The 22022-nt window shown below is 46.3% G+C and overlaps 2 protein-coding genes across 6 annotated transcripts; one reads left to right on the plus strand and one right to left on the minus strand.

The window, feature by feature from the left end:
• Nucleotides 1–5585: 5585 nt before the first annotated feature.
• On the minus strand, nucleotides 5586–7302 carry si:ch73-41e3.7 (uncharacterized protein LOC572312 homolog). The gene is made up of 2 exons (XM_065016249.1): nucleotides 7060–7302; nucleotides 5586–6696 (listed from the first exon to the last, which is right to left on the minus strand). The coding sequence occupies exon 2, from the start codon at nucleotides 6693–6695 to the stop codon at nucleotides 5586–5588; it is 1110 nt and encodes a 369-aa protein (XP_064872321.1). The 5' UTR covers nucleotide 6696; nucleotides 7060–7302.
• A 6313-nt stretch (nucleotides 7303–13615) lies between these two features.
• On the plus strand, nucleotides 13616–20748 carry mrpl16 (mitochondrial ribosomal protein L16). Of its 5 annotated transcripts, none has more exons than XM_065016266.1 (5): nucleotides 13616–13676; nucleotides 16106–16177; nucleotides 16740–16888; nucleotides 17366–17659; nucleotides 20046–20748. In XM_065016266.1, exons 2-5 carry the CDS (start codon nucleotides 16144–16146, stop codon nucleotides 20235–20237), a joined length of 669 nt encoding a protein of 222 aa, XP_064872338.1. In that variant the 5' UTR covers nucleotides 13616–13676; nucleotides 16106–16143; the 3' UTR covers nucleotides 20238–20748. The 5 variants fall into 5 exon arrangements, with proteins under 5 accessions (XP_064872338.1, XP_064872339.1, XP_064872340.1 ...); XM_065016267.1 differs by lacking the exon at nucleotides 13616–13676 and adding an exon at nucleotides 14001–14088; XM_065016268.1 differs by lacking the exons at nucleotides 13616–13676; nucleotides 20046–20748 and adding exons at nucleotides 14637–14864; nucleotides 19176–20034.
• The last annotated feature ends 1274 nt before the right edge of the window (nucleotides 20749–22022 follow it).

A 22022-nucleotide genomic window follows, 5' to 3' on the forward strand; every position in this document is an offset into this window, starting at 1 on the left:
TGTGTGGTGACCATGAGATATATTACCCAGAGTTGTGTGGTCACCATGAGATATATTACCCAGAGTTGTGTGGTCACCATGAGATATATTACCCAGAGTTGTGTGGTGACCATGAGATATATTACCCAGAGTTGTGTGGTGACCATGAGATATATTACCCAGAGTTGTGTGGTGACCATGAGATATATTACCCAGAGTTGTGTGGTGACCATGAGATATATTACCCAGAGTTGTGTGGTGACCATGAGATATATTACCCAGAGTTGTGTGGTTGACCATGAGATATATTACCCAGAGTTGTGTGGTCACCATGAGATATATTACCCAGAGTTGTGTGGTGACCATGAGATATATTACCCAGAGTTGTGTGGTGACCATGAGATATATTACCCAGAGTTGTGTGGTGACCATGAGATATATTACCCAGAGTTGTGTGGTCACCATGAGATATATTACCCAGAGTTGTGTGGTGACCATGAGATATATTACCCAGAGTTGTGTGGTGACCATGAGATATATTACCCAGAGTTGTGTGGTCACCATGAGATATATTACCCAGAGTTGTGTGGTGACCATGAGATATATTACCCAGAGTTGTGTGGTGACCATGAGATATATTACCCAGAGTTGTGTGGTGACCATGAGATATATTACCCAGAGTTGTGTGGTGACCATGAGATATATTACCCAGAGTTGTGTGGTGACCATGAGATATATTACCCAGAGTTGTGTGGTGACCATGAGATATATTACCCAGAGTTGTGTGGTGACCATGAGATATATTACCCAGAGTTGTGTGGTGACCATGAGATATATTACCCAGAGTTGTGTGGTGACCACTGGATATATTACCCAGAGTTGTGTGGTCACCATGAGATATATTACCCAGAGTTGTGTGGTCACCATGAGATATATTACCCAGAGTTGTGTGGTCACCATGAGATATATTACCCAGAGTTGTGTGGTGCCATGAGATATATTACCCAGAGTTGTGTGGTGACCATGAGATATATTACCCAGAGTTGTGTGGTGACCATGAGATATATTACCCAGGTGTTGTGTGGTCCCAGAGTCCATGAGATATATTACCCAGAGTTGTGTGGTGACCATGAGATATATTACCCAGAGTTGTGTGGTGACCATGAGATATATTGTCCCAGAGTTGTGTGGTGACCATGAGATATATTACCCAGAGTTGTGTGCTGACCATGAGATATATTACCCAGAGTTGTGTGGTGACCATGAGATATATTACCCAGAGTTGTGTGGTGACCATGAGATATATTACCCAGAGTTGTGTGGTGACCATGAGATATATTACCCAGAGTTGTGTGGTCACCATGAGATATATTACCCAGAGTTGTGTGGTGACCATGAGATATATTACCCAGAGTTGTGTGGTGACCATGAGATATATTACCCAGAGTTGTGTGGTGACCATGAGATATATTACCCAGAGTTGATGTGGTGACCATGAGATATATTACCCAGAGGGAATTGTTGATAAATGCTGTACATGTTTTACATTTACATTTAAGTCATTTAGAAGACGCTCTTATCCAGAGCGACTTACAAATTGGTGCTTTCACCTTAATCTAGATAACATTTTATTTGTAAAAATGTGCCCCAAAAAAAAAATGTATTTTACATAAACGTCTTTAGTATTTTACAGATAGTAAGATGAAGTATTTATCTACAATCTGCTGTCGACAAGTCCGACCCTGGAGGGTCTTAACAAAATGAAACTAAATATTTAGGATGACCTGGAGTGTCTTAGCAAAATGAAACTAAATATTTAGGATGCCCTGGAGTGTCTTAGCAAAATGAAACTAAATATTTAGGATGCCCCGGAGTGTCTTAGCAAAATGAAACTAAATATTTAGGATGCCCCGGAGTGTCTTAGCAAAATGAAACTAAATATTTAGGATGCCCCTGGAGTGTCTTAACAAAATGAAACTAAATATTTAGGATGACCTGGAGTGTCTTAGCAAAATGAAACTAAATATTTAGGATGCTCCTGGAGTGTCTTAGAAAATGAAACTAAATATTTAGGATGCCCTGTGTCTTAGCAAAATGAAACTAAATATTTAGTCCCACCCCACCGTGCTGGTTCAAAAGGCTTGGACCTGATGTCCCACCAAAATGAAACTAAATATGAGTCCCAATGTGGTATATGTCTTAAAAATGAAACTAAATATTTGAGGATGCCCTGGTTGTCTTAACAAAATCCTAAATATTTAGGATGCCCTGGTTATATAAAGACACCAACCCACCTGTCTGTCCCACTTCCCTGGTGAAACTAAATATTTAGGATGACCTCATCCAGAGTCCAGTAAAATGTATTTTATTATTATTATTATTATGTATTCGCGTGAATTAGACGCGTGTCTTTCTGACCGTAAGATAAATACTCAATTCCCACTGTACTCCTGTACTTCACTGGTGCTGTCAGTAAGGCCTGGTGATGCCTGATCTGTCCCACTGGTGCTGTCAGTAAGGCCTGATCTGTCCCACTGGTGCTGTCAATAAGGCCTGGTGATGCCTGATCTGTCCCACTGGTGCTGTCAGTAAGGTCTGATCTGTCCCACTGGTGCTGTCAGTAAGGTCTGATCTGTCCCACTGGTGCTGTCAAGACATCAAGGCCTGGTGATCCCCTGATCTGTCCCACTGGTGCTGTCATATAAAGACATCTGTCCCACTCCTGTCAGTAAGGTCTGATCTGTCCCACTGGTGCTGTCAGTAAGGTCTGATCTGTCCCACTGGTGCTGTCAGTAAGGTCTGATCTGTCCCACTGGTGCTGTCAGTAAGGCCTGGCGATGCCTGATCTGTCCCACTGGTGCTGTCAGTAAGATCTGTCCCACTGGTGCTGTCCCAGTAAGGCCTGGTTATATAAAGACACTGTCCCACTGGTGCTGTCAGTAAGGTCCTGATCTTCCCACTGGTGCTGTCAGTAAGACCCATCCTGACTCTCCCACTGGTGCTGTCAGTAAGGCTGGTTCAGGGCTGATCTGTCCCACTGGTCCTAGAGCGTGTCCTGACTGTCCCACTGGTGCTGTCAATACAAGGCCTGGCGATGCCTGATCTGTCCCACTGGTGCTGTCAATAAGGCCTGGTGATGCCTGATCTGTCCCACTGGTGCTGTCAATAAGGCCTGGTGATGCCTGATCTGTCCCACTGGTGCTGTCAATAAGGCCTGGTGATGCCTGACTTCCCACTGGTTATATAAAGACATAAGGCCTGGAGCGATGCCTGACTGTCCCACTGGTTATATCAAGACATAACCCACTCCTAGTGATGTCCTGACTGTCCCACTGGTGCTGTCAATAAGGCCTGGTGATCCTGATCTGTCCCACTGGTGTGTGTGCCTGTTTTAGGACTCAGCGTTTTGAAGAACAATAAGGCCTGGTGACATCAACCCACTGGTGCTGTCAATAAGGCCTGGCGACACCAACCCACCTGCCTGATCTGTCCCACTGGTGCTGTCAATAAGGCATCAACCCACCTCCTAGGTGATGCCTGACTTCCCATATAAAGACATCAACCCACCTCCTGAGCGTGTCCTGACTTCCCTGGTTATATAAAGACATAACCCACCTCCTGATGCCTGATCTGTCCCACTGGTTATATAAAGACACCAACCCACCTCCTGAGCGTGTCCTGACTGTCCCTGGTTGTCATAAAGACACCAACCCACCTCCTGAGTCCTGTCCCATATAAAGACCCAACCCACCTCCTAGCTGTCCTGACTTCCCTGGTTATATAAAGACACCAACCCACCTGAGAGGTGGTGGGTGGTTATATAAAGACACCAACCCACCTCCTAGAGCGTGAACCTGACTTCACTGGTTATATAAAGACACAAACCCACCTCCTAGAGCGTGTCCTGACTCCCTGGTTATATAAAGACATAGCCCACCTCTGAGGTGTCATCCTGGTTATATAAAGACACCCCACCTCCTAGTTCAGGGCTTGGAGCTCAGTACCCACCTAAAAGGCAACGTGTCCTGATTAATGGTTATATAAAGACAAACCCACCTCCTAGATGTCCTGACTTCCCTGGTTATATAAAGACACAACCCACCTCCTAGAGCGTGTCCTGACTTCCCTGGTTATATAAAGACATCAACCCACCTCCTAGAGCGTGTCCTGACTTCCCTGGTTATATAAAGACATCAACCCACCTCCTAGAGCGTGTCCTGACTTCCCTGGTTATATAAAGACATCAACCCACCTCCTAGAGCGTGTCCCGACTTCCCTGGTTATATAAAGACATCAACCCACCTCCTAGAGCGTGTCCTGACTTCCCTGGTTATATAAAGACACCAACCCACCTCCTAGAGCGTGTCCTGACTTCCCTGGTTATATAAAGACATCAACCCACCTCCTAGAGCGTGTCCTGACTTCCCTGGTTATATAAAGACACCAACCCACCTCCTAGAGCGTGTCCTGACTTCCCTGGTTATATAAAGACACCAACCCACCTCCTAGAGCGTGTCCTGACTTCCCTGGTTATATAAAGACACCTCCTAGAGCGTGTCCTGACTTCCCTGGTTATATAAAGACATCAACCCACCTCCTAGAGCGTGTCCCGACTTCCCTGGTTATATAAAGACATCAACCCACCTCCTAGAGCGTGTCCTGACTTCCCTGGTTATATAAAGACATCAACCCACCTCCTAGAGCGTGTCCTGACTTCCCTGGTTATATAAAGACATCAACCCACCTCCTAGAGCGTGTCCTGACTTCCCTGGTTATATAAAGACATCAACCCACCTCCTAGAGCGTGTCCTGACTTCCCTGGTTATATAAAGACACCAACCCACCTCCTAGAGCGTGTCCTGACTTCCCTGGTTATATAAAGACACCAACCCACCTCCTAGAGCGTGTCCTGACTTCCCTGGTTATATAAAGACATCAACCCACCTCCTAGAGCGTGTCCCGACTTCCCTGGTTATATAAAGACATCAACCCACCTCCTAGAGCGTGTCCTGACTTCCCTGGTTATATAAAGACATCAACCCACCTCCTAGAGCGTGTCCTGACTTCCCTGGTTATATAAAGACATCAACCCACCTCCTAGAGCGTGTCCCGACTTCCCTGGTTATATAAAGACATCAACCCACCTCCTAGAGTGTGTCCCGACTTCCCTGGTTATATAAAGACATCAACCCACCTCCTAGAGCGTGTCCCGACTTCCCTGGTTATATAAAGACATCAACCCACCTCCTAGAGCGTGTCCTGACTTCCCTGGTTATATAAAGACATCAACCCACCTCCTAGAGCGTGTCCTGACTTCCCTGGTTATATAAAGACACCAACCCACCTCCTAGAGCGTGTCCTGACTTCCCTGGTTATATAAAGACATCAACCCACCTCCTAGAGCGTGTCCTGACTTCCCTGGTTATATAAAGACATCAGCCCACCTCCTAGAGCGTGTCCTGACTTCCCTGGTTATATAAAGACACCTCCTAGAGCGTGTCCTGACTTCCCTGGTTATATAAAGACATCAGCCCACCTCCTAGAGCGTGTCCTGACTTCCCTGGTTATATAAAGACACCTCCTAGAGCGTGTCCTGACTTCCCTGGTTATATAAAGACATCAACCCACCTCCTAGAGCGTGTCCTCAGCCACTCCCGGCCCACCGCGTCCAACGGCTGGTGCCACAGGCTGTGGGAGGAGTCCAGGAAGGCCGCCGCCCACACCTGCCCCACCACTTGTTGTGGGCGTCGGCACAGCAGGTCCACGAACGCCAGGCCTCCGTAACCGTGCGCTACCACGACGACACGCCGGGAGACGCAGCGCGACACCAGGAGGTCCCAGACGCGGTGAACGTGCTCCTCCGGAGTCTCCCCAACACCTCCTCCCTGGTTGGGGTTCATCAGGAGGACAGAGCTGCCCTCTTCTAGGACCCTCTTCACGTAGGGGATCATGCTGCCTCTTTCCAGACCTCGGCTGGCAGCAGCCCTCCAGCTCCACAGCCCGCAGGGCATCGTTCCCCGGTCCTGGACCACCACCAACAGGGTGGCAGGGCTCTCCAGGGCCCCAGGGGAGAGGTACACGTAGCCCTGGCTGGGGGCTCCTCGGTGGGGGCTAAAGTAGACCCTGTGGTCCCCCTGCCCCTGAGGCTCTGCTGGAGGAAGGAGGTAGACCTCCTTGCTGAGAGATGGAGGAGGGAGGTAGACCCCCTTGCTGAGAGATGGAGGAGGGAGGTAGACCCCCTTGCTGAGAGATGGAGGAGGGAGGTAGACCCCCTTGCTGAGAGATGGAGGAGGGAGGTAGACCCCCTTGCTGAGAGATGGAGGAGGGAGGTAGACCCCCTTGCTGAGAGATGGAGGAGGGAGGTAGACCCCCTTGCTGAGAGATGGAGGAGGGAGGTAGACCCCCTTGCTGAGAGATGGAGGAGGGAGGTAGACCTCCTTGCTGAGGGGAGGGAGGTAGAGCCTGAAGAGGTGCAGCTGCTCCTCCAGGAAAGAGTGAACGTGTTGGGTGACGTGGAGACATAAGGCCTGGTCCTCTCTCTGGGCGGCGTCTGGGTCACAGCTCCGCTGGAACATGAAGGGCTCCTGGGTGGCCCGGTGACACAGACGCCCGTCCGAGGTGAAGCGATAGGGGAAGATTGAGGGAGGGGAGACAGTCTGACCCCCCTGGCTCTGGGTCTGACCCTGGCTCTTAGCGGTGTCCAACATTAACTCCATCCTGGTGCAAAGCATAAAGAGAGATTGCAGGGTGCAGTTCATAAACACATTTCATACAGTCCTTTTTTCTCTCATCTTTACCAAGGGTGTCAATAATTTGTGACCCCACTATATATACACTAACCAAGGGTGTCAATAATTTGGGACCCCACTGAATATCCTAACCAAGGGTGTCAATAATTTGGAACCTCACTGTATATCCTAACCAAGGGTGTCAATAATTTGGAACCCCACTGTATATCCTAACCAATAACAGGTTTGCATTACCATTTATTTAAACTAGGATTTATTTTTGCATTGGATTTATCAGTTCATTTATCACCATGGCTACTGGCTAATAGCATCCCTCCTCACCAAAACATACCTGGCTAAAGTGATGCGTTGTGGCACTCGTCAGCCCAAAACTAGTCGCTGTGTGCGTTCTGGCGACCAGTTGTAATCCAATAACCCAAAGAAGCCAATGAGAAAAGGCACTAAACGTTACTTTTACTCTCGAGTGAATATTAGTAATGACCGCGCCGACGATGCTTTGACAGATGGACGCTACAAACGAAAAGCGACGACGTGACGACTCAACCCCCCCATCTATAGGTCAAGGTGCATGACATAGTGCGCGAGTGGCATGGAAATGACGCGTGACATAATCAGTCACAAGATACAAATATATGCTTCTTTTTTTTTTTTTAAACAAACATTTTATGTTTTAACTTCGAGATAACAAGCTTCAACCACACAGAGATGCTTTTATTTTAAAATATTACGTTTTATTGTACACTTAATTCACACTCTTTATTACTGAGCAATATGATATGGCCATTTCAGGACTGTCCTCTTTATCCACACATTGGCAATTGTCCCACCACGAATGTATTCTGAAGTGTATGAGTTTGCATGTTGCTAGATCTTTCTCCATGTCTGCCGGGTGCTGTGAGTGTGTGTGATGATGGTTGGTGGCTTGTATCCAAATCACCTTTCCGCCGTGTTGATCCGTCTACTTGTCTGTCTACCCCTGCTGTCATACAGGGGGTCGGACCTCCGGGTGCCACTGCAGGAACACAGGGTCAGAGGTCAGAGATTAGGGACATGGGGTCAAGGAGTGGTTGATGAGAGGCGTCGTGGTCAAGAGAGCATGACGGACTAGAAAGGGTTCCCGCTACCAGGATAAATACGCCTGGTCTGAAAACAAGCTATGCATTTTATATGATTGGGCAGGGGCACTGGCATGAGTGGGCCTGGGAGGGCATTGGCCCACCCACGTGGGAGCCAGGACCAACCAATCAGAATGAGATTTTTCCCCACAACAGGGCTTTATTACAGCCAGAAATACTCTTCAGTTCCATCAGCTGTCCGGGTGGCTGGTCTCAGACGATCCCGCAGGTGAAGAAGCCGGATGTGGAGGTCCTGGCCTGGCGCGGTTACACGTGGTCTGCGGCTGTGAGGCCGGTAGGATGTACTGCCAAATTCTCTAAAATGATGTTTTTCTCTGCTGTGGTAGAGAAATTAACATTAAATTATCTGGCCACAGCTCTGGTGGACATTCCTGCAGTCAGCATGCCAATTGCACGCTCCCTCATAACTACAGACATCTGTGGCATTGTGTTGGGTGACAAAACTGCACATTTTAGTGGCCTTTTATTGTCCCCAGCCCAAGGTGTGCCTGTTTAATGATCATGCTGTTTAATCAGCTTCTTGATATGCCACACCTGTCAGGTGGACGGATTACTTTGGCAAAAGAGAAATGCTCACTAACAGGAATGTAGTGCCAGCTGCCCAGCGACACGAGCCTACCAGACGAGCTAAATTACTCTATGCTCGCTTCGAGGCAAGCAACACTGAAGCAGGCATGAGAGCATCAGCTGTTCCAGATGACTGTGTGATCACGCTATCCATTGCCGATGTGAGTAAGACCTTTAAACAGGTCAACATTCACAAGGCCGCAGGGCCAGACTGATTACCAGGATGTGTACTCCGAGCATGCGCTGACCAACTGGCAAGTGTCTTCACTGACATTTTCAACCTGTCCCTGTCTGAGTCTGTAATACCTACATGTTTCAAGCAGACCACCATAGTCCCTGTGGCCAAAAACCCTAAGGTAACCTGCCTGAATGACTACCGCCCCGCTTCACGTCTGTAGCCATGAAGTGCTTGGAAATGCTGGTCATGGCTCACATCAACACCATTATGCCAAAAACCCTAGACCCACTCCAATTTGCATACCGCCCCAACAGATCCACAGATGATCCAATCTCTATTGCACTTTACACTGCCCTTTCCCACCTGGACAAAAGGAACACCCATGTGAGAATGCTTTTAATTGACTACAGCTCAGCGTTCAACACCATAGTGCCCTCAAAGCTCATCCCTAAGCTAAGGATCCTGGGACTAAACACCTCCCTCTGCAACTGGATCCTGGACTTCCTGACGGGCCGCCCCCAGGTGGTAAGGGTAGGTAACAACAGATCTGCCATGCTGACCTCAACACGGGGGCCCCTCGGGGGTGCATGCTCAGTCCCCTCCTGTACTCCCTGTTCACCCACGACTGCATGGCCATGCACGACTCCAACACCTTCAATAAGTGAGACAGCCAATAGGGAGGAGGTCAGAGACCTGGCCGTGTGGTGCCAGAATAACAACCTATCCCTCAACGTAACCAAGACTAAGGAGATGATTGAGGACCGAGCACTCCCCCATTCTCATCGACGGGGCTGTATTGGAGCAGGTTGAGAGCTTCAAGTTCCTTGGTGTCCACATCACCAACAAACTAGAATGGTCCAAACACACCAAGACAGTCGTGAAGAGGGCACAACAAAGCCTATTCCCCATCAGGAGACTGAAAAGATTTGGCATGGGTCCTGGGATCCTCAAAAAGTTTTACAACTGCACCATTGAGAGCATCCTGACTGGCTGCATCACCACTACACTACAACCACTACACGACAACCACTACACTACAACCACTACACTACAACCACTACACTACAACCACTACACGACAACCACTACACTACAACCACTACACTACAACCACTACACTACAACCATTACACTACAACCACTACACTACAACCACTACACTACAACCACTACACTACAACCACTACACTACACTACACTACAACCACTACACTACAACCACTACACTACAACCACTACACTACAACCACTACACTACAACCACTACACTACAACCACTACACTACAACCACTACACTACAACCACTACACTACACTACAACCACTACAACCACTACAACCACTACACTACAACCACTACACTACAACCCACTACACTACAACCACTACACTACAACCACTACAACCACTACAACCACTACACAACCACTACAACCACTACACTACAACCACTACACTACAACCACTACACTACAACCACTACACTACAACCACTACACTACAACCACTACACTACAACCACTACACTACAACCACTACAACCACTACAACAACCACTACACTACAACCACTACTACAAACCACTACACTACAACCACTACACTACAACCACTACACTACAACCACTACACTACAACCACTACACTACAACCACTACACTACAACCACTACACTACAACCACTAACACTACAACCACTACAACCAATACACTACAACCACTACACTACAACCACTACACTACAACCACTACAACCACTACAACCACTACACTACAACCACTACACTACAACCACTACACACAACACTACAACCACTACAAACCACTACACTACAACCACTACACTACAACCACTACACTACAACCACTACACTACAACCACTACACTACAACCACTTTACACTACAACCACTACATTTTAACCACTACAACCACTACACTACAACACTACACACAACCACTACACTACAACCACTACACTACAACCACTACACTACAACCACTACACTACAACCACTACACTACAACCACTACACTGACAACCACTACACTACAACCACTACACTACAACCACTACACTACAACCACTACACTACAACCACTACACTACACTACAACCACTACACTACAACCACTACACTACAACCACTACACTACAACCACTACACTACAACACTACACTACACCACAACTACACTACACAACAAACCACTACACAACAACCACAACCACTACACTACAACACTACACAACCACTACACTACAACCACTACACTATGTGTGCTTGGAAGCATCTCTCCAGAGCACTGATTCCCAATACCCACTGATTCCCAAAACTCATTTAATACCCACTGATTCCCAATACCCACTGATTCCCAATACCCATTTAATACCCACTACAGAGGGTGATTCCAAATACCCATTTAATACAACACACTGACTTCCCAATACCCATTTAACACAACCACTGATTCAACCAATACCCATTTAACACAACCACTGATTCCCAACCACTACCCATTTAATACCCACTGATTCAACCAACACTACAACCACTACACCATTTAATACCCACTGATTCAACCAATACACTACATTCCCAAAACCCATTAATACCCACTGATTCCCAATACCCACTGATTCCCAACAACCATTAACACCCACTGATTCCCAATACCCATTTAATACCCACTGATTCCCAATACCCATTTAATACCCACTGATTCCCAATACCCATTTAATACCCACTGATTCCCAGAACCCATTTAATACCCACTGATTCCCAATACCCATTTAATACCCACTGATTCCCAATACCCACTGATTCCCAAAACCCATTTAATACCCACTGATTCCCAATACCCACTGATTCCCAATACCCATTTAATACCCACTGATTCCCAATACCCACTGATTCCCAATACCCATTTAATACCCACTGATTCCCAAAACCCATTTAATACCCACTGATTCCCAGAACCCATTTAACCCACTGATTCCCAATATTTAATACACTGATTCCCAATACCCATTTAATACCCACTGATTCCCAATACCCACTGATTCCCAATACCCATTTAATACCCACTGATTCCCAATTTAATACCCACTGATTCCCAATACCCATTTAACTGATTCCCACTGATTCCCAAAACCCATTTACCCATTTAATACCCACTGATTCCCAATACCCATTTAATACCCACTGATTCCCAATACCCATTTAATACCCACTGATTCCCAATACCCACTGATTCCCAATTTAATATCCACTGATTCCCAATACCCATTTAATACCCACTGATTCAATACCCACTGATTCCCAATACCCATTTAATACCCAATACCACTGATTCCCAATACCCATTTAATATCCACTGATTCCCAATTTACCCATTTAATACCCACTGATTCCCAATACCCATTTAATACCCACTGATTCCCAATACCCATGATTCCCAATACCCACTGATTCCCCAATACCCAAATACCCATTTAATACCCACTGATTCCCAATACCCATTTAATACCCACTGATTCCCAATACCCATTTAATACCCACTGATTCCCAATACCCATTTAATACCCACTGATTCCCAATACCCATTTAATACCCACTGATTCCCAATACCCACTGATTCCCAATACCCACTGATTCCCAATACCCACTGATTCCCAATACCCATTTAATACCCACTGATTCCCAATACCCATTTAATACCCACTGATTCCCAATACCCATTTAATACCCACTGATTCCCAATACCCATTTAATACCCACTGATTCCCAATACCCACTGATTCCCAATACCCATTTAATACCCACTGATTCCCAATACCCATTTAATACCCACTGATTCCCAATACCCACTGATTCCCAATACCCATTTAATACCCACTGATTCCCAATACCCATTTAATACCCACTGATTCCCAATACCCATTTTCCCAATACCCATTTAATACCCACTGATTCCCAAACCCATTTAATACCCATTTAATACCCACTGATTCCCAATACCCACTGATTCCCAATTTAATACCCACTGATTCCCAAAACCCATTTAATACCCACTGATTCCCAATACCCACTGATTCCCAATACCCACTGATTCCCAATACCCATTTAATACCCACTGATTCCCAATACCCATTTAATACCCACTGATTCCCAATACCCATTTAATACCCACTGATTCCCAATACCCATTTAATACCCACTGATTCCCAATACCCATTTAATACCCACTGATTCCCAATATTTAACCCACTGATTCCCAATACCCATTTAATACCCACTGATTCCCAAAACCCATTTAATACCCACTGATTCCCAAAAACTCATTTAAGAAAAAGGCTCCCTAACCCAATATGTTTCTTATGTATCAATTGTCATCATATAAAGTTTAAACAGACATAAGGCAAACAAGAACAACCAGATCATTGTTATGCATCTCAGCTGAGCAAGTAAACCTCATTTAATTTCTGGACACCTTTTTTGGTGAGGTGTCAATAGGAACTATTGGATTCCATGTATGTGTTCCACACGGTGCATTATTACCAGGGCACCGGATGTTGTTGCGACCATCGTTCCCGCCAGCAAGAATAAGGCAGTGACAGCAGTGATTTTCCTTTAAAATAAAAGTCCCGCAATGAATTTGGGTGAAAAATAATACAAAATGGTCGAAATTTGTAACATTTTATAAAGAAATGTTAGCATACTTTTGATTAACAATATGAAAATAATAATAAAGTGAATCGCCTTTATAGCACAAATAATATTACAGCATTGACATTATTGTCAGCATTAAAAGTAATGATTATTAGATAGTTACTATGGTAACAACAATAATAAAAATAAACAAAACAATTATTTATAATGTTACTATTAATAATGATAGTAATAACAATATGAATAATAATATTATTATAATAATTAACTTTAGAAAACACTTTTTCTGTTTAGGGGACCTGCGTGGTTCTGGTACCGGTTCCAACCGGTACGTAGTGGTTAGAGTGTTGGACTTGTAACCGAAATGTCGCCGGATCAAATCCCCGAGCTGACAAGGTAAAAATCTATCGTTCTGCCCCTGAACAAGGCAGTTAACCCACTGTTCCTAGGCCGTAATTGAAAATAAGAATTTGTTCTTAACTGACTTGCCTAGTAAAATAAAATAAAATAGTTTATAAATCAATGGCGTGTATTGAGCAATAGCTCTAGTTCCCATGGATACACTAGTACGTTTTCTGAGCCTGGAATGTCCCGCCTACCATTTTCATTCGCTCTTCCCGACTGTCCATCATCTCCTGGCTGAACTTTACGTCACAGCCACTGACAAAGTACGTCTCTGCAATCCTGACATTGTAGCACAGCAGGAGAGAGTGGGTTCATCACTGGAGTACATGCAGAGATTATTCGAAAATAATATAGATAATAATATACACCTCAGCAATATATAATTATTATTTTTACCATAAAGGTGAGATTTGAACCTTTCTTGGAGTATGCAGCATTACCAGTTATTGTGAATGGTCCTCTTATGATAAATACTTATTACATTTAAAATGACATTTAGTTACATTTAACTGGTTAAATCCCATCGTTAATTAGCCCATTTCATATTGCACGATGTTCAGTACGTTTTTCATATTGGATATACTGCACCGTAGTACACAATTTCCTGTTCGTTGTGTCGCAGTAATATGGTTCCAATTTCTACTTTAGGACCACCTCTAGTTTACAAATCCATAGAGTGTACAACCCAAGGAGCGTCACTGCTCGTTCTGTGGCCCTTAAAAGAGTGACCAATCAGTTTACACAAACAAAAAACATTGTTGATCATGTAGGCTTGACATATATATATATTTTTTTAAGACATAATATCTTATAGAACTACTTTTAATTATTCTTTGTATTATAACTTAGTATAAAATATATTAATAATTGTGTACATTTTCCATAATTTTCGCCTAATTATGTGACTTTTATTCTGAAGGGTTGCAAAAATCCGTAACCCGGAAGTACTTAGTCATTCTTGCCCACTTCATAGCGGCGTGACCTTGTGCAACGCGTGATATTATGAACGAACCTATTCATCGTAACCTTTAATAGTTGTTTATTTGAAATGATGGTGACGATAACATAAACTATCAATTTCTAACATAGTCAATAGTCATAACTTGCAAGCTATGCTTTCTCTATTCAAATCCGCTCTTGTCGGATTGGCCAACACTGGTAGATCCACGGGGCTCCAAGGTAAGGTTCTGTCACAGTAGCTGGTTGGCGGACGAGGGGTAGACTTGTCACGCTGCAAACTGTTCTTTATCTCATCAAAAAACATGACAAGACTGGCCCGTGTTTTGAGTGCTGCTGAGAGCCCGTCGGTCCTGCTGAGAGCCTGTCGGTCCTGCTGAGAGCCTGTCAGTCCAGACGAAGGAGCTAGCTAGCTGTGAATGGTTGCCCTACAAACCAACCAGCTTGATGATCTTAAATAAATGCTCATGCTCTATTCCTGCAATCTTTAGATGAAGGAGCTAGCTGTGAATGGTTGCCCTACAAACCAAACAGCTAGATGAAGAAGGAGCTAGCTAGCTGTGAATGGTTGCCCTACAAATCAAACAGCTAGATGAAGAAGGAGCTAGCTAGCTGTGAATGGTTGCCCTACAAACCAACCAGCTAGATGAAGGAGCTAGCTAGCTGTGAATGTTTGCCCTACAAACCAACCAGCTAGATGAAGAAGGAGCTAGCTAGCTGTGAATGGTTGCCCTACAAACCAACCAGCTAGATGAAGGAGCTAGCTAGCTGTGAATGGTTGCCCTACAAACCAACCAGCTAGATGAAGAAGGAGCTAGCTAGCTGTGAATGGTTGCCCTACAAACCAACCAGCTAGATGAAGGAGCTAGCTAGCTGTGAATGTTTGCCCTACAAACCAACCAGCTAGATGAAGGAGCTAGCTAGCTGTGAATGTTTGCCCTACAAACCAACCAGCTAGATGAAGGAACTACCTGTGAATGGTTGCCCTACAAACCAACCAGCTAGATGAAGGAGCTAGCTAGCTGTGAATGGTTGCCCTACAAACCAACCAGCTAGATGAAGGAGCTAGCTAGCTGTGAATGTTTGCCCTACAAACCAACCAGCTAGATGAAGGAGCTACCTGTGAATGGTTGCCCTACAAACCAACCAGCTAGATGAAGAAGGAGCTAGCTAGCTGTGAATGGTTGCCCTACAAACCAACCAGCTAGATGAAGGAGTTACCTGTGAATGGTTGCCCTACAAACCAACCAGCTAGATGAAGAAGGAGCTAGCTAGCTGTGAATGGTTGCCCTACAAACCAACCAGCTAGATGATCTTAAATAAATGCTCATGCTGTATTCTTGCAATCTTTTGACAACACGCTTGACTGGCTGCCTGCAGCCACTATTATATTAGCTGGGCTTTCTAGCTAACGGCTTTAGCTAGCTAGCAGCAATATAAAACGACGATTGTTTGTTGTCTAGGTGTCCTGCAGAGTCATCGGAAGGTCCTGTCTGCTGGGATGAAGACATACGAGGTGCCTCCAGACTACAGCGGTAAGCATCTTTCTTTGCCCTGTATCTTCAGCATTCAATCAGTTGACCTGGCTTCCTAGAATGGATGAATCATTGTGTTGAACTGGCTTCCTAGAATGGATGAAGCATTGTGTTGAACTGGCTTCCTAGAATGGATGAAGCATTGTGTTGAACTGGCTTCCTAGAATGGATGAAGCATTGTGTTGAACTGGCTTCCTAGAATGGATGAAGCATTGTGTTGAACTGGCTTCCTAGAATGGATGAAGCATTGTGTTGAACTGGCTTCCTAGAATGGATGAAGCATTGTGTTGACCTCTCTTATCTAGAATGGATGAAGCATTGTGTTAAACCCCTCTTATCTAGAATGGATGAAGCATTGTGTTGAACCTCTCTGTGACCCCCCCTCTCTCTGTGACCCCCTCTCTGTGACCCCCCTCTCTCTGTGACCCCCTCTCTGTGACCCCCTCTCTCTGTGACCCCCTCTCTGTGACCCCCTCTCTGTGACCCCCTCTCTGTGACCCCCTCTCTCTGACCCCCTCTCTCTGATCCCCTCTCTGTGACCCCCTCTCTGTGACCCCTGTAGAGGTTGTGCTACCTGAAAGACCCAAGCTGAAGTTTCTGAACAAGGTGCCCAACTTTAAGAAGGCGAGGAAGGAGATGAAGAAGCTCAGAGACATCCAGGGACCAGCCCAGACAGCCAACACCTTCACCAAGGGACAGTACGGCATCGTGGTGAGTGTGTGTGTGAGTGTGTGGGGCTACCTCCTTCTTATCCAATCATCCGCCTCTCCTCAGGCGCTGGGCGGGGCTACCTCCTTCTTATCCAATCACCCTCCTATCCTCAGGCGCTGGGCGGGGGCTACCTCCTCTTCTAATCCAATCATCCTCCTCTCCTCAGGCGCTGGGCGGGGCTACCTCCTCTTCTAATCCAATCATCCTCCTCTCCTCAGGCGCTGGGCGGAGCTACCTCCTCTTCTTATCCAATCATCCTCCTCTCCTCAGGCGCTGGGCGGAGCTACCTCCTCTTCTTATCCAATCATCCTCCTCTCCTCAGGCGCTGGGCGGGGCTACCTCCACTTCTTATCCAATCATCCTCCTCTCCTCAGGCACTGGGCGGGGGCTACCTCCACTTCTTATCCAATCATCCTCCTCTCCTCAGGCGCTGGGCGGGGGCTACCTCTTCTAATCCAATCATCCTCCTCTCCTCAGGCGCTGGGCGGCGGCTACCTCCACTTTGGTCACATGGAGATGATGCGTCTGACCATCAACAGGAGGATGGACCCTCGCACCACCTTCGCCCGCTGGCGTATTAACGCCCCCTACAAGCCCATCACCAGGAAGGGCCTGGGCCAGAGGATGGGCGGGGGCAAAGGCAACATCGACCACTACGTCACACCGGTGAAGTACGGGCGGATGATTGTGGAGGTTGGGGGACGGCTGGAACTGGGCGAGGTGGAGCCTATCCTCAAGGAAGTGGCCAAGAAACTGCCCTTCCCTGCCAAGGTCAGCTCCCCGCTGGGGGTACTTAAAGGTGTAATAAAAGGGCCACATCTAGGGGTGGTGCTGGCCAATCACAGTAGCTTCTGCTCCTCTAAAGGGCCACATCTAGGGGTGGTGCTGGCCAATCACAGTAGCATCTGCTCCTCTAAAGGGCCACATCTAGGGGTGGTGCTGGCCAATCACAGTAGCATCTGCTCCTCTAAATGCAGGGATATGTTGGGTGTAGCATCAGAGACCTCATTACATTCTACTGTGGTAGCATCAGAGACCTCATTACATTCTACTGTGGTAGCATCAGATACCTCATTACATTCTACTGTGGTAGCATCAGAGACCTCATTACATTCTACTGTGGTAGCATCAGAGACCTCGTTACATTCTACTGTGGTAGAATCAGAGACCTCGTTACATTCTACTGTGGTAGAATCAGAGACCTCATTACATTCTACTGTGGTAGCATCAGAGACCTCGTTACATTCTACTGTGGTAGCATCAGACCTCATTACATTCTACTGTGGTAGCATCAGAGACCTCATTACATTCTACTGCGGTAGCATCAGAGACCTCATTACATTCTACTGCGGTAGCATCAGAGACCTCATTACATTCTACTGCGGTAGCATCAGAGACCTCATTACATTCTACTGTGGTAGCATCAGAGACCTCATTACATTCTACTGTGGTAGCATCAGAGACCTCGTTACATTCTACTGCGGTAGAATCAGAGACCTCGTTACATTCTACTGCGGTAGCATCAGAGACCTCGTTACATTCTACTGTGGTAGCATCAGACCTCGTTACATTCTACTGTGGTAGAATCAGAGACCTCGTTACATTCTACTGTGGTAGAATCAGAGACCTCGTTACATTCTACTGTGGTAGAATCAGAGACCTCATTACATTCTACTGTGGTAGCATCAGAGACCTCGTTACATTCTACTGTGGTAGCATCAGACCTCATTACATTCTACTGTGGTAGCATCAGAGACCTCATTACATTCTACTGTGGTAGCATCAGAGACCTCATTACATTCTACTGTGGTAGCATCAGAGACCTCATTACATTCTACTGTGGTAGCATCAGAGACCTCGTTACATTCTACTGCGGTAGCATCAGAGACCTCGTTACATTCTACTGTGGTAGCATCAGACTTCATTACATTCTACTGTGGTAGCATCAGAGACCTCATTACATTCTACTGCGGTAGCATCAGAGACCTCGTTACATTCTACTGTGGTAGCATCAGAGACCTCGTTACATTCTACTGTGGTAGCATCAGAGACCTCGTTACATTCTACTCTGGTAGCATCAGAGACCTCATTACATTCTACCGTGCCACCTTATCGGGAGGACTATGAATCTGATTCTAAAGACACGTCTATCATTTCCTCTGATTCTAATCCTATACCTGACCTCTGACCCCCCTCCACCAGGTAGTAAGCAGAGAGAACCTGGCTGCGATGGAGCAGGAACACTATACCTGACCTCTAACCTCTGACCCCTCTCTCCACCAGGTAGTGTCCAGAGAGAGCCTGGCAGCCATGCAGCAGGAACACTATACCTGACCTCTGACCCCTCTCTCCACCAGGTAGTGTCCAGAGAGAGCCTGGCAGCCATGCAGCAGGAACACTATACCTGACCTCTAACCTCTGACCCCTCTCTCCACCAGGTAGTGTCCAGAGAGAGCCTGGCAGCCATGCAGCAGGAACACACTATACCTGACCTCTAACCTCTGACCCCTCTTTCCACCAGGTAGTGTCCAGAGAGAGCCTGGCAGCCATGCAGCAGGAACACTATACCTGACCTCTAACCTCTGACCCCTCTCTCCACCAGGTAGTGTCCAGAGAGAGCCTGGCAGCCATGCAGCAGGAACACACTATACCTGACCTCTAACCTCTGACCCCTCTTTCCACCAGGTAGTGTCCAGAGAGAGCCTGGCAGCCATGCAGCAGGAACACTATACCTGACCTCTAACCTCTGACCCCTCTCTCCACCAGGTAGTGTCCAGAGAGAGCCTGGCAGCCATGCAGCAGGAACACTATACCTGACCTCTAACCTCTGACCCCTCTCTCCACCAGGTAGTGTCCAGAGAGAGCCTGGCAGCCATGCAGCAGGAACACTATACCTGACCTCTGACCCCTCTCTCCACCAGGTAGTGTCCAGAGAGAGCCTGGCAGCCATGCAGCAGGAACACTATACCTGACCTCTAACCTCTGACCCCTCTCTCCACCAGGTAGTGTCCAGAGAGAGCCTGGCAGCCATGCAGCAGGAACACTATACCTGACCTCTGACCCCTCTCTCCACCAGGTAGTGTCCAGAGAGAGCCTGGCAGCCATGCAGCAGGAACACTATACCTGACCTCTAACCTCTGACCCCTCTCTCCACCAGGTAGTGTCCAGAGAGAGCCTGGCAGCCATGCAGCAGGAACAGCAGGACATGGAGCAGAACAACCAGAACCCTTGGACCTTCCAGAGGATCGCCAGGGGCAACATGCTGGGGGTCAGGAGGGTCCTCAGCCCCTTTGACCTCCACAACCACGGGAAGTACAGCGGAAAGTTCCACAACCCGGGCAGGGTGTGAGGGAGTCGCCGTGGCGCCCTCAAATACATTTTAACAGCTGACTGCAGTTTGGAACATGGCTTGCATCCAAAATGGCCGCCTGTTCCCTATTCGCTGCACTACTTTTGACCAGAGCCCGGGTGTCTTGTCAGACACAGCCCATGGAGCCAAAATGGCTGCCTGTTCCCTATTCGCTGCACTACTTTTGACCAGGTGCCATGTCAGACACAGCCCATGGAGCCAAAATGGCCGCCTGTTCCCTATTCGCTGCACTACTTTTGACCAGAGCCCGGGTGCCATGTCAGACGCAGCCCATGGAGCCAAAATGGCCGCCTATTCCCTATTCGGTGCACTACTTTTTTTTAACCAGGTGCCATGTCAGACACGGCCCATGGAGCCAAAATGGCTGCCAGTCACGTGGAGAATTCTCTCCTTCTGTGTGACTCCCTTATTGGAATGTAGCCTGTTTTACTTGTCTGTACCAGATCAGTGATTGGTGTTCAATCAGGAAATAAAGATCCTTGTCTTGTAATCTATTTAATCTGGAGCCATGGGGAAGAATGAAAGTTGGTGCCAATGGATTTGTGTTTTTTGATAGATTGACCTTTGATGACCCAACGTTGTGTAAAGATCATTATGTGCCGATCTCTCCAAACCAAAACATTTGACTCCCATGTGATCCACCTGGTCATGTGATGATGATGTTAGATACCAATATGTCACTCAAACCCAGTTTATTTGTCATAGGTACAGGATATACACATGGTACACAGTACAATGGAATGCTGACTACAGGTTCACTCATTTAGTTGAAGTCTGATGGTGATAACGCACAATGTCTCCACAGCTGTCTCTCTATAATATATAACACACAATGTCTCCACAGCTGTCTCTCTCTCTCTATAATATATAACACACAATGTCTCCACAGCTGTCTCTCTCTCTCTATAATATATAACACACAATGTCTCCACAGCTGTGTCTCTCTATAATATATAATACACAATGTCTCCACAGCTGTCTCTCTCTCTCTATAATATATAACACACAATGTCTCCACAGCTGTCTCTCTCTATAATATATAACACACAATGTCTCCACAGCTGTCTCTCTCTCTATAATATATAACGCACAATGTCTCCACAGCTGTCTCTCTATAATATATAACACACAATGTCTCCACAGCTGTCTCTCTCTCTCTATAATATATAACACACAATGTCTCCACAGCTGTCTCTCTCTCTCTCTAATATATAACACACAATGTCTCCACAGCTGTCTCTCTCTCTATAATATATAACACACAATGTCTCCACAGCTGTCTCTCTCTCTCTCTAATATATAACACACAATGTCTCCACAGCTGTCTCTCTCTCTATAATATATAACACACAATGTCTCCACAGCTGTCTCTCTCTCTCTATAATAGATAACACAATGTCTCCACAGCTGTCTCTCTCTCTCTCTCTCTCTCTATAATATATAACACACAATGTCTCCACAGCTGTCTCTCTCTCTCTCTAATATATAACACACAATGTCTCCACAGCTGTCTCTCTCTCTATAATATATAACACACAATGTCTCCACAGCTGTCTCTCTCTCTCTCTATAATATATAACACACAATGTCTCCACAGCTGTCTCTCTCTCTCTATAATATATAACACACAATGTCTCCACAGCTGTCTCTCTCTCTCTCTATAATATATAACGCACAATGTCTCCACAGCTGTCTCTCTCTCTATAATAGATAACACACAATGTCTCCACAGCTGTCTCTCTCTCTCTCTCTATAATATATAAC

The sequence above is a fragment of the Oncorhynchus nerka genome, unplaced genomic scaffold, assembly GCF_034236695.1.
Source record: "Oncorhynchus nerka isolate Pitt River unplaced genomic scaffold, Oner_Uvic_2.0 unplaced_scaffold_1063, whole genome shotgun sequence".
In the NCBI taxonomy this organism is placed as follows: Eukaryota; Metazoa; Chordata; class Actinopteri; order Salmoniformes; family Salmonidae; genus Oncorhynchus; species Oncorhynchus nerka.